General features: G+C 43.1%; 1 protein-coding gene across 4 annotated transcripts in view; it reads right to left on the reverse strand.

Annotated features, from left to right (window-relative positions):
• The window catches only part of JAKMIP1 (janus kinase and microtubule interacting protein 1), a 368387-nt gene that overhangs the window by 38922 nt on the left and 315576 nt on the right, over positions 1-13889 (reverse strand). For all 4 annotated transcript variants that reach the window (XM_043544665.1, XM_043544666.1, XM_043544667.1 and 1 more), the window contains one exon: positions 556-686. In XM_043544665.1, coding sequence (XP_043400600.1) covers positions 556-686 — 131 coding nt within the window. The remainder of the gene's footprint in view (positions 1-555; positions 687-13889) is intronic.

Consider the following 13889-nt stretch of genomic DNA (forward strand, 5'->3'; position numbering starts at 1 on the left):
AACCCAATGTAAGCGTAGCAGAATCAGGCTCCATTAATGTATCTGCGAAGTGCAGACAATGAGCTTTTCACAAGCATTGCAGAAGATACAAAAAGAAGAATCTGAAACCTCAACTTCTGCAATTAATAATGACTCCTCGCTATTTCTAGGTTCATTAAATGGGAATTTTAAGTTTAGTTAGACCCTTGAAAAAGAAATACTCTTAAATGTCATTTTAAAATGTTATGATATTTAAGCAATATCAAGACTAATACAGGAGCGCATATTATTTCTACTTGGTTTTTTTCTAAATTAAACTCAGTAGCTTTTGTGTCAATAGTCTTTGAACACGAGTATAAGATCTGCCTTTGTAATAAAAAATGACATTATGGATTTTACTGAGTGTTTACAATCAATGTGCTGTACTAGGTAGCATCCAAATATTAACACTTTGAGTATTTGAAATAAAAAAATTATGCATGTGAAAAAAACTACTCACGAATATTAAATAAATGTTTCCTATTTATCATGGCATAAAGAATTTTATGTAGTGTTTTACTTTGTATTTAAACTTACCCTGTATCCTGTAATGAAAGTTCCATTACTACATCCTAATTCATCTACTACCGGTCTCTCCCAGCCAATCATCATGCTGCTTTTTCCCACTGCTTTAATAATATAGACCGAACCAACTGGAGCAGGAGATCCTAGAGAGAGAGAAAACATAAAAGTAATGCAGCAAGAAGTTTCTGTCCAACAGCTTTTTAAACCACTGACATAGCATGGTCCTAACAGCGGTAAGCTACCTTTTTCTCTCCAGCAACAACCAGGGACAGGGTTTTACGTGCACACCTTCAATAGTATAAATTATAGAGGGTATATGGAAACTGACATTTTATGTCTGTCCCTCCTCTTATTCCAAAAATAACATATTCTTAACAACAAAGTTCAAATGGGCTTGCAGACCTGACAAAATAAAAGGGAGGTGAACCAGTTGCTCTCAGTGGGGCATTATAAATAAAATGGAACTGACTGAGTCTAAAATGTTGTTATGAACACATGTTGTAATGCAGTGTTGGTCCCAGGATATTAGACAGACAAGGTGGGCGAGGTAATCTTTTATTGGACCAACTTCTGTTGGTGAGAGAAACAAGCTTTCAAGCTGGCACAGAGCTCTTCTTCAAGTCTGGGAAACATACTCAATGTTATAGCTAACTAAAAGATGAAACAGATTGTTTAGCATAAATAGTTAACACATATTTCAAGGGACCATTCAAGGTGCAGTGGCCAGGTAACAGCCCTCTAATCATAGGGAGGAAAGAAGGATGGGGGGGGACGGGGACGCGGAGGCAGCTAGGGGCAACTGCTATGAGCAAATGAAATTTCATGGTCAGATCATGACAGACCCAGCCCTTCTTGGCAACCACTCTAAGTCTGGAATTTCAGTAAGCTCTTGACACCACGCAGAATGGCCAATATGGTTTAAATTGTTAGAGGCCCAAATTGTGGCCTCCTCATAGCCTAGACAATGCCACTCTCCCCCACTGTTAAACGCTTTTCACAATTCTGTTCCATTCCTGTACCGTCAACCTTATTGAAAAACGTGCAGTTGAGTAGAAAGGAGCAGTTGGTACTTTGAGCCCATTCTTACTTTCCTTGTGCACACAAAATACCCACTAATATTAAGCAGGAGCTGGTCCTTTGCTGCTTTTCACTTGGTTAGAGAGGGAAGGGGGTTAATCTTTATAGCCCCAATTCAGCAAAGCATTTCAAGCAAATGCTTAACTTTAAGCAAGTGAGTAAATTCATCCCTAGTCAGAAAAGCTCTCAAGTTGCATTGTAAACTTAAGCACGTGCTTAAGAGTTTTGATGAACTGGGACCTATGTTTTTATTATCACCATTTGCTTAGTTTTTAATAATTAATTAGTAGTAGTAGTATCACTATAATTTCCCTTCTTATTTCTCCATCTCAGGCAATCAGAAAAGCCTTGCTGTTTATCTTTGTTCCTAATTATAGCCAGTAACTACCTTTCCACATTAAAAGCTACATAGTCTGTCATCATTTGGATCAAACTGTTGAGTCATGCATGCTCCGTTTGATTTCTTCAGCGAAGAATGGTTAAAGGAGACTCCTATTTAACAGTCAAGCAGTAGAAATATCAAGGAGAAAAGCAAGATGAAATTGTAGAATATACAGCAAACACGATAATGTCTGAGAAAGAGAGCTGACAAATCCTCAGTGCATTAACTGGAAGAAGTGACCCTTTTTCTCAGAGAAGGCCAATCTTGCACCCATAATAATGAATGATAGAACTCCTCTGTGCTTACGTAAGAGCAAAAGCAGGACTTAAAAACATAGTTGCACTTAACCCTCAAAGGCCTAATTCAGATAAGAGAGAAGGGCAGATGAGATCATAGTGAACACTGAAGCTAGAAGCCCATATCTGAACTCTGAGGAACTGAAAGAGAGGGTACTCTGTGCCTGGTTTTACCTTTGACTCTGAAATTCACTTCCCCATTAGTGTGAAATTGAATCTGAGTCAATGACATTCAGGGCTAGTTTTAAGGCCTATCTAATCACTCAGGCCTAGAACCTTGGCATCTGTTCTGGGCTGCTTTGCCCTGAAACGGCCCAAAGCAGCTGGAGAGCTCTCCAAAAGAGGTAAATGAGGAGTCCCATGACACAGAGGAATCCTAAGTGATATAAAGTAGGCATAGCCTGTGGCAAATGGAGGTCAGCTGGCAGAGAGAAGCAGGCCCAATCAGAACCTTAAAGAGTAGTTCTTCAATCCCCCATTTACTGTTGTCTTCCCCCTCACCCTTCATCTATCATTGTCTATGATTTATCTAGCAAACTGTAAGGCGCTTGAGGCCAGGAACTTATCTTTTCACAAGGTTCACACCTCCCAAATACAGAACAGTTTGGTTGTGAGCTGGAATTAACCCCAGGGCTGTACTTTAGCCTTTTTAAATTTAAGAAGGGATGGGGGACAAAAAACTGGCCATTAAACTAGTGCCTGCAATTCTGACTGAAGATGATTTTGGGGCATCATTCTGGGTGCCTAAAAACATGCATTGACCGTAAACAGCAGGCACCAAATTCAGTGTTCTGGTTGAGGCCATTTTGAAAATTTGGTCAAAGATGCCAACAGTTAACACGACTTACCTTTGTTGACTGCTAGACAGAACCAGGAATATATTCTACGTGTACAAGTGGAATGCCGTTTATTTGTGAAAGAAATTTAGTATAAGAAGGGCTTCAGGAAACACAAGAGTATTCTTCTAAAACGTATCTTGCCAGTTTCCAGGCAAGACATTTTTTTAAATGGCTATTTGCAGTCCCCAGATACCTCTAGTATACACCAGCTGAATACTTAAAGGATGAAACTGCCTGGGTAAGCATAAATCAAGCTCTGAGGAAATGATTCGTAAAACTGCAGCATCAGTCGCCTGAATGCTGTCACCATCAATCTACCCAAAGCATAACCTTGGTACTTCCATAGATGTTGGCCTATTGATCCAGCTCAGCTCCTTAGGTTGACTGCACTGCCTGAGTATTGATGTCCTTATTATATTTCACCTTTCTCTGTTTTCATATTTTTATGGTATAAATTAAATAGAAAGAGTCTGTACATTTGTGTGAATTATGACTCCAGGGCAGTGACACCAGTATTCCCATCCAGGACCAGCTATGAGATCATGCTTTTTATTGCATGTTCTGTTTGCACAAACAACTGGAGTTCATTCACTTTTGGAATAAGTGAAGAATGGTCTGGATCCTCAGGTGCACCCAGTAAGTGCTGAGCACAGCTAAGAGAGAAAAATGCAAAGGAGCCATTCACAATTCCCTGATCCTAGGGCAATTTTGGGTATGTCTACAGAGCAGTTGATTTAATTAATTGTGGTGTAGATGTTCGGGCTCTGGCTGGAGCTCAGGCTCTAGGAGCCTGTGAGGGGGAAGGGTCCCAGAGTTCAGGCTGCAGACCGAGCCCAAATGTCTACACCGCAATTAAACAGCCTCTTAGTCCGTATCCCACAAGCCCAACTCAGCTGGCATGGGACAGCTGCGGGTGTCTAACTGCAGTGTAGACATACCCTTTCTGCTGGCCCATACCCAGCATAGTTAAGGAACCATTATATTGACAGGAGTTGCTGGAGCACAGTGCACCATATCCATTCCCGCTTCTGTTCTTGGTATGTCCCCACTTAGTGCAGCTTTCCAGTCCTTCTGTGCCGTTCTGGTGGCAGAGGGGGCCAAAACAAGTGCCAAGATCATGGCCCATAATATCCAGAAGGGGGCCCCTATGAAAAGATCATCTTGACCACTTGATTAACTGGTGCATATGAAGCTGAACACAGAAGTAAATTAGTGCAATATAATTTATTGTCTTTCCCTCTAGTTATTATAAATTAGTCCTGCTTTCTACTAAGGGCTCTGTAGAAGTGGAAAAAGGGCTCCGACTTTTGCATTTCTTGTTAGCTCCTGGTGTTTCTCTGCTTAGCTAGCCTGTGTCTGTATGATGGAAAGGGTTTATCAATCCATCTAAGTACTCACCCTCACTCTTGGCTAGTGGCTCGTTCCTTTATGCTGTCACTCTCTTGTCATTATTCCTTGGGAGCCACAAATTGTACAGTCAGGTATAAAAAGTTACTGTACTATGGTAAAATTTAGGTCCAATCAAATGCAACTACAGGTTAAAACGCATATTTAAAAAATAAAATCTTTCTTAACCTAATTTTACAATTCATTGAGCTGATGGCCTTCCTCTGTTGTCGGACATCCCCAATCCTAAAATAAAGAAGACGGGAGAAAATATCATGATAAATCACTCACACTCCCCTTTCCTTTGGGGGAAAAAGTCCTTCTGGAATTTCTCTTAGCCATTCTCATCAGCAAAATCTCCTAGACTGTATATATAAAGCTAAATTTACAAAGGGCATGGCCAGACTTACTGAGATAGGGAAGGGATTTATTGTTCTGTTCCGAAGTCTGTCTGGAAGGATTTGTCTGCTTTTTAAAACCCTGGAAGTTGGTACATAACAAATAATAACGATTTACACTTATATGGTGCTTTTTTATCCAAGTATCTCAAAGCTTTTTGCAAATCCTAAGCCTCAAAGCACTTCTCTAGGACTAAAAGATTGCCTATCGTTTTGCAGTTCTGTACTATGGCATAGAGATGTTAAGTGCCTTACTCAAGATCCTACACCAAGTAAAGGAAAGCCAATAATAGAACGGAAGAGTTTTGATTCCCAGTCCCATGCTACACCACACCCCCCTCCTGAGATTTAGATGTGTTGGGTTTTTCTTCCCCTTTCCAGAGGCATACTGGCTATTCCTTATTTCATACCATTGTTTTCTTTAGTCCTGATAAGTGTTGTTGCCTTCGCTGGCTAACAGGGTATTATCACTTAACCTCACTGAAATCAGCTATTGATTGATCAATGCATGGCAGTTCAATGGAGCAAGGTCAGCATATTCCCTCTCTTATCTTGCACCTTTCACAATAGCATCTAGAATGATATGGATGGTGCAGCTATGATGCGGAGCTCAGCTGGAAGAGTGAAAACACAGTATCTCTGCGTATTGTTTACATCATCTGTGCCACAAATATCAAAGGTTTCAGAGTAACAGTCGTGTTAGTCTGTATTTGCAAAAAGAAAAGGAGTACTTGTGGCACCTTAGAGACTAATCAATTTATTTGAGCATATGCATCCGATGAAGTGAGCTGTAGCTCACGAAAGCTTATGCTCAAATAAATTGGTTAGTCTCTAAGGTGCCACAAGTACTCCTTTTCTTTTTACAAATATCAAAATTAAGTATATGTTTAAGTCAACCCCTCTAAGCTCCTCACATGCTGCAACCAAGCCCTTGCACATACAGATCACCATGATATTCTTAAGAGCACCGTACGGTTTAAAATGTAGATTTCAAAATCAGTCATTGGGTCTGCTTTTAGGATCTGCCCCATGCTTTGCAATGCGGCAGCATATCCAGGAGTTTCTTTCCATCCTTAACATGTGTGAATGCTGAATTGCCAGCAAAAGATGCTACACAGTAAAGATCTAAGGAAATTTTTCTCTCAAATCTTGTTTCAGCTCCATCACTCTTGATTATTGGTGAGGGCCAAGTTATTCACAATGCCTCTGTGAACCAGTTACTCCTGGGGGAATTCTGCGCCACTGCATATGTGCAGAATTTATGTCCCCCGCAGATTTATTTGCTTCCCCATAGAAAAATGACTGAGAGGGAAGCAAAGGGAAGCCATAAGAGCGGTCATGCAACTCTCCCTAGACGTATGTTTCGAGGGCCCAGGACAGCCAGCAGAGAGATAAATTACTGTGGGGCAGGAGGAGGGACTGGGGAAGATCTGGTTGGTGGCTCCTACCCTGCACCGGGCTCAGCGGCTAGTCCCAGCTGGGCTGGGGAGGACAGGACTTCCTCTTCCCTTGCACAGCATCTGGGGTCGGGTCAGACCCACCCCCAGATTTCTCCCCCAGCTTAAGAAAGCTCTGCAAACTCCCCCCCTCGCTTCCTGCACCCATCACTCCTCAGCTGCAAGGGGAGGGATCCCTGTACAGGGAACTGCTCCTCCATTCATCCAACCTCTGTGCATCCAGATCCCCTGTTACCCAGACTCTCCTGCCAAGCCTCACCCCGCTGCACTCAGAACCCCGCTCACCCTGCATCACCAAGACAAGCCACCTGCACACAGATCTCCACTCCACTGAGCCCCAACCAGCTGCATCTGGACCCCCTCACTGAGCCCCCACACCCATACCCCCCTGCCAAGCTCTATCCTACCCAAACCCAGACCCCCCACCCCTGCTGAGCCCCAACCACCTTCACCTGGATACCCCTGCAGAGTCCCATTACCGTTGCACCCAGAAGCCCCCAACAAGCCTCTGTGCATCCAGACCCGCCCTGCACCTGGATCCCCCACTGAGCCACCTGCACCCAGATTGCCCCACACAGAAACCTCTCAACCCACACCTGGATCCTCCCTCACTAAGATCCTGCTGTGCTGAGCCGGCCTGCCCACACTTGATGCACCTGGCACAGAGGGGCAGGACCCAGGGGTGTTTCTGGGGCAGGCCCAGTCCTCGCACTTTGTCAGGGTTGGGTGCAGCCAAATCACTGAGTCCATGTCCCGGGAGGAGCTGCACAGTGATTTCCCACCTCTGTGCAGCCAGTGGCCTGTGCTCTCCAGTGCCATGCTGGACCCTCCACATTTATTTGACAAATAAAATTTGCAGGATTTTAAAATATTGTGCGCAGAATCTATTATTATTTTGGGGGGCGGGGCAGAATTTTTTTTTTTTTTGGTACAGAATGCTCTCAAGAGTAACCAGCAGATGCAGGGAGGGGAGGCAAGGAATATAGGAACATCACTTCTGCAGTCTCATTACCAACTTCCCCTGCAAAAGACTCTCTGCAGGATTTAGGTTCAGTTATACGGAAAGCTGGAAGCTGGGGGATGGCATCCTAACCCACCGGGATTTCTCACCTACATAATAAATTCTGTCTGGACTGTGGAACCTCTCTGACAGGTGTTCCAGAAGCCATCACTGGGGAAGGAACCCACTGGAGCACAAGCTCAACAGAAAGTGTGTTCCTGGTATGTTGTCCGACAGGCAGGATAGGTGGCAACACTGGCACACAGTGTGGGTGTTCCCAACCTCTGGCAGATCTAGACATATTCAGCTCCTTTCCTTTTTTGGTGTGTGTGGGGTGAACCCAACCTTCATGCCCATAAAACAAGGTGAATGACACTGTGAGTGCAAACTTGAAGACTTCTTTCCTCATAGAAGGAGTGATAGGTCACTGAAACAGTACAGGGCAGTGCGTTCTCTAGTCCTTTGTGCTATTGGAGACACTGGTTCTCTCAAAGTAAATGGCGAGGAAGTAGAAGAAATTTAATAATGATGCTACTTCCTTATCTAACCCATTAAGTGCTTAGATTGTAAGGTGATGGGTGCTATAGAAAACTCTTAGACAGGTCAAACTGTCACACACCATTGCAAACAGCAAAAGCCTGGTCTAGACAAAAGCTCCAAAGAGCACACAAATAGGCACAGAGGATCTTGGAAAGGGAAGAAAATTAGGAGATTTACAATAATTTTATTTAAACTCAAAGCGCCACCCCATCTGCAACAGGGATCAAATGACAGTTTACTAGGAATTGAATAATCAAATATTAATTCTGTTTGCTTTCTGTCTCAGTTAAAGCTACTTTTAGAGAGAAAAAAAGAAAGAACTCCATAGCTGTCCAGAAGTAATATGCTGGTAACGAACATCAGCTCTCTTTCTTTCTTTCAAAAATGGAAAGCGTTATCCTGCTGAATTTTAACAAAATATTCTAGATCATTAATCAAAAATGTGTGTTCTTTACATGGGTTTTTCATTATACAACTATATGGCTAGGAAATCAAACACACTGAATGAGAATCCCCTGCCTAGACAACATCTGTTCCTTTCTTTTGACCATCTTTTTTCAAGGCGTTCTTCCGTAGCTAGGGCCAGTTGAGTCCTTGCCCATATGCCTCCCATTGCTATGTCCATACTGCATAATCTCTTCTATTTACCTAAAGAATAGTTTTTTTAGATCATGTCTGAATATTGCAGAGGGACAAAGAATTTGATGATTCTCGGACAGAAAGTTTCGGGGGGCAGGAGAATCTAAACAGTGAGATGCAAAAAATCTCAGGATAATATAGAGAGGCTACAAACAAACATGTAAAAAACCCCTTTGTTCTAACATTTATGCAATATTTGCTTTTTAAAATGTGCAAATAATCTATCTATAAGGGAAGCCAAAACAGAATATTTCTGGACATTAAAAGGGGCACATTGGTCCTTATCCAAAACCAAACTGATAGCATTATCCCAAAACACTAACCAAGGGAACACACACTATATTATAGAGTGCACTACATTAATATCTGAAATAACTGTCAGTTGATGTCTCAGTGTAAAATTTTCTCACCAGTGAAAATGACGGTATGAGAGCAGCTCAGGTATGTTTCTCCAAAGCATCTGCTACTACAGTTCCTGTCATAAATACAACTACCACAATACATGTAAGAGCCTCACTGCAAAACACACATTCCCTGGATGAGCAGGGGATTCACTGGAAAATTAGCAATGTTACAGTTTCAAGAGCACTAACAATGCATTATCGATAGGGTGGATGGAATGGAACCCCGGATCACTAAATCTTTGCCTCACCAGCCCCCCATGTTCACATATTCTTCCTTCTAACCACCCTGCCTTCTGGGACTCCTTTATCTTCCTCCTCCAAGCACCTCTCAAACTCCCAGTTGGATCATTCCTCTCAGTTTGTCTCCCCTTATCAGCTCCAAAAACAGTCTCTGGATTTCTCACTTCTGCGCTGGGCCTCCTCATACTGCCAAGCCTAAACCTCTAGAATCTCTCTCTAATGTATCCGCAGTTATGTTCCCTACCACTGGAATTCCTACCTAGATTTTCTTCGTTAGCCACAGGCTTCTTATGTGAAATCTAGACTGTGGTGGGTTGCACTCACCTTTGAGAATGCCCCCTGGGGTCTGGGCATGGTGCTGCCATTCTCTTCAGCTCACAGCACCCCATACAGCTGTCAGCCTACCTCCGAGGATCTTCTATGGCTCAGCCCTCTGGCTGGGTCACACAGTTCAACCCCCTTCCGGGGTACAACTAACTCAAACAGAATAAGCTCCTGGCCCTTCAAATAATTAAATCAGCAGGGTTCCTCCTGCAGCCATTGTGGCCATCAATAGGCCCTAACCTAGCCTCTTTGGCTGTGGCCTAGGAAGCATCTCTCTTCACTCCATGGGCCCCAGTCAGGCACTGCCTTGCTATCAGCAGACAGCTCCTTTTATTTTGGCCTGCAGGGCTTTGATTGGCTATTCCTGAGCCCCAGCCCTTCTAGTTGCTGGAGGACCAGATGTCAATGGTTCCCAAAATGGCTTCTCCCAAGATGCTTTTCTAGGCAAGCCTGAAGGTCTAAAAGTACTTGCTGCTCTTTTCCTCTCAGAAATCTGTTTCCTGGGGCAGGGTATAGCAAAGCAGTGGGACTCCAGCAGCGGGTCATGAAGACCTGGTACGCCCTGTCATATAGATTATAACATTGTTCTTTGTAGGAGACACCCAAACAGTCTTATGTGGGACTCAGGCCAGAACTCCATCCAAGGAAGAGTCCAAAAGCACTGAGAAAGTGATTCTCACAGCTTCTGAAGAGGGTGTGGGGTACATTTTGTTCCATTGCACTTTGGGGAAATGGAAGATAAGCTCCACAGGGAGCTATATTTCCATTTTCACTGCAATGGAAACCTATTGATTGCAAACAGGATGGGATCTGTGGACTTTCCTGCTGGATGCCTGGGACATTGCTCTATCTGGCAAGAGATCTCAGTGGAGATAGGTAAGGAGTAGATACAAAATGGGCTTTCAGGAAGGGTGGGGCTAAAGGCTCACTCCTCCATTCCCTCAGCTCCAGGATTTGTGGAGTCATTTGGATTATTTATTCTTATTATTCATTTTATGTTGGGCACTCAACTCAAGGACACAGCATAAACATTTAGAGTTTGATGCCACACAGAGAGGATGCAGATATTACAAGTATAAATGCAAAGTCAAATGTAGGGCACAGGGCAACCAATTCCATAAATGAGAGCACCACTGAGTCAGCCCTATCTGTTCACAGGAGCATTTAGCTCATTATCATGAGGAGGACTGCAGTCAAGCCCTTGTCCGGCTATACTGAAAGAAGGACATGAGACACTGATATGGATTTAATCAGGCCACAACTTTAACACTAGAGGTCTGGGACTACCTGGCAGATAAAAGTGTACAGTGCAGGCAATTCCATGTTCATTCAAATAATTATCCAGGGCTTCCATCAGCCCCCTTTCATTTTCCATCCAGGTCCACCAGCCAACCCATGGCTTGGACCTTACCATCCACCCCTCCCCCATCATAGGAGAGTTAAGGTGGGCTAAAAGAAAGTGGGGTTGGGTCCCTGCTGTACCATTCATAGGTTCCCCCCCCTCCCACCCCAACACACTTGTTTCATTTCTTTAACCAGCACCTCCTTTACCAGGCCATTTATCTGGTCACTGGATGCCTTCCCCATGGAGTATCTGCACTGGACATCCGCCCCACACTTACAAAATAAGTTGTGACATGCAGCCTAACCACTTTTTCTCCTCACCATAATAGGTCCTCCCTGATACCCGCTGTGGAGAAGGTGAAAAAACTACACTCCAGAAAGCCAATATGGTGGTGAGGGAAAAATTCCTTCCCAGCCCCCTCACAAACGAGTGACTATGCCCACAGCAAGTCCTAACCTAACCTGATATTCGCACCTCGGGATGAGGGAAGGTGGGTGCTGCCTTGCCTGCTGCGTGGAGAAAGGGCTTCCAACGCCAGGGCTTGCATCTTTTAAAGCCTTTCCAGGCGGTGAGTGAGCACTGCAAAGCTGAGCATCACCCCCCTTTTTGCAGCAGTTTCTGACCTCTTCCCCCCCGGCCCACTGTTTCAGGTGCAGTGTGGTCAATTTCCTTAGACTTGTCAATTCTCTCTCCTAGCCTTTTTCAACCTGCCTTCTTGAAAGGAAGTGGGTGTACAGAGGGCTTAAGATTTACTATACTTAGCATATAACCTCATGTGAATTCATTTGTGGCCTCCACTTGCACTTACACTGGAGTAAAACCACCTTGCAAAGGCTTTAGTAGGAAGTGACAACTGTTTGAGAAAGACTGAAGCTGAGCAAAACTCCAGATACAAGAAACAGCCGCCACTAAATTGCTTATTTGATGCTGAATCAGCACATTTGGAAGCAGTACTTGCTGTCACTGATCAGCAGGGGTGGGGTTGTCTCCTGACACAGCAATTTAGCAGAAGCAGCAGAAGCTATTTTAATTTAGAGCAATTCAGTGGGTGAGTTTCCAAGTGATCTGAGGCTGATCAGCCACTCTTCCTTATGGCAACTAATTAAAAAACAACCAGCATAGGATCATATTTACTTAGAGCTATAAAGTATCCATCTCCAATAACTACATTTCAGATGTACATGATTAAACAGAAATCAAACTTCGCTATTCTTAATGCCCAGAGAAACCAGCCATCTGAACAAAACTGGCAAAGAGAAAATGACACAGAAGACCTGGTGAAAAGAGAGAGGCCAAAATGATCAAAAACATACAGGATTGAATGCTAGACAGGGATGACTCACTGTCTATATTTTTTACAGACTAAGCCCCTACAGTTTCCTTGGCTGGTCTCCATCTGGTCATGCTGCAGTGTCATTTTTGCAGCAGTGCAACCCATGATGTTTCCAATGCAAAGTGTTTTATAGACACTCAGTGTTACCCATCCTGCTTTTCATCCTTAAGGAAGTACGCCTTTCCTCTCCAGCCACCAGCCAGAAGGACTGCAATTCTCACCCACTCCTTCCTGCTTCTACATACACATGGATTCTGTAGAAGTTTAAGGGAATAGATACCAGTGATGCTCAATTCACAGAACTGTGCTGATAACACAATGGTCCAACTGTGAATATTTTTCAGGCTAAAGCAGTGCTGTCCATTGCAAGCATTTATCTACCTTATGACATTATCTGCAATAGAAATTCTGTAAGAGGGGGCTGGTAACATGCTAGAATTGTTTGTTCAGTAATGGGAAATAGATTTCAGTCTTCATTACCCCACTGGTATGTTATAGTGGAGTTATTCTGAGGTCTCTCCTCTGATCACTAAGCAATCAAATAACCTCGCCATACCTGACAGAAAAGATAAGAATAGAAAAGACTACTGAAAATATGAGTTCCTGCCCTCAGATTAGTTCTATGAGAAACACGGCATTAGCCAATGACCATATACATCCCAAGTATTAAAATAACAGTTTCCCCTCAGATAAAAAAGGAGGTTCCATAAAGATATTGATCCATCAGCCATAATTCCAACTCCCAGGTAGAAGTCTCCAGATTAAAAATTAGTTATAGAAATAAAGTAAAATTTTCATAGGTACCCAAGTCACTTAGGACCTAAACCACATTTTCAAAAGTGGCTTAGAAACTAATTGAAAGGCAATAGGACTTTGGTGCCTAAGTCACTTTTGAAAATAGAATATGAGGCATTTTGGAAAATTTTACCATAGGCCATTTGTCGATCTATGTTTATCTGATCTGTATAGAGGGCTCTTTCGCTACAAAGTACTAGCACCTCCAAGTATATCTTGTGAAGGGAAAATAGGACTCAGTATGTATGTTTTACATAAACATGCACAGAATTATGGAATGGGATCTCCTTGACTGAAAAGTGAAAGCTGTTTTCTCAGACTCCAACAGAATCATTTCTAAGTGGTCCAATGTAATCTAATATTTTGCATTTACAATTCAGCAATTTCATTGCAACAAAACACAATTTTCTGTGTAATAGCGTTGCAAATTATCTCTCACAAGACTTCACAGCTTTGCTGTCCATAACAGAATTGTAAAGTCAAATAAAAAAACAACAAAGGCAGAGAGAGAATTTACGAGATATATGTCAGACAAAACACATATTTTCGACTAGGATTTGAAAGGAGATGGAAAATCTGAGCAGTGGAAGGATACAGGATAGCTGCTCCAGATAACAAGAGCTGCAGGAGAGAAGGTTCTCATACCAACGGACACAAGCTTATGTGGCCAGCTCTTGGAAAATAAGAGAGGGAAGGAGTTAAAAGAGACAGAAGGCCTGTAGGATGGCCAGGCATGAGTCGATGGAGGATTTTAAAATCAAAGAGGGCATTTTAGAACTGAAATGAATGAGCCTTCAGGTGAAGTTTTCTTAGGTTGCACTGAAAGTCTAAGTTGTCTGAGGTCACTCTTAATGTGATCATGCTTCTTTGCATGTCTGAGAAGGGCAAGGA

This window comes from Chelonia mydas, chromosome 4 (assembly GCF_015237465.2).
Source record: "Chelonia mydas isolate rCheMyd1 chromosome 4, rCheMyd1.pri.v2, whole genome shotgun sequence".
Classification (NCBI taxonomy): domain Eukaryota; kingdom Metazoa; phylum Chordata; order Testudines; family Cheloniidae; genus Chelonia; species Chelonia mydas.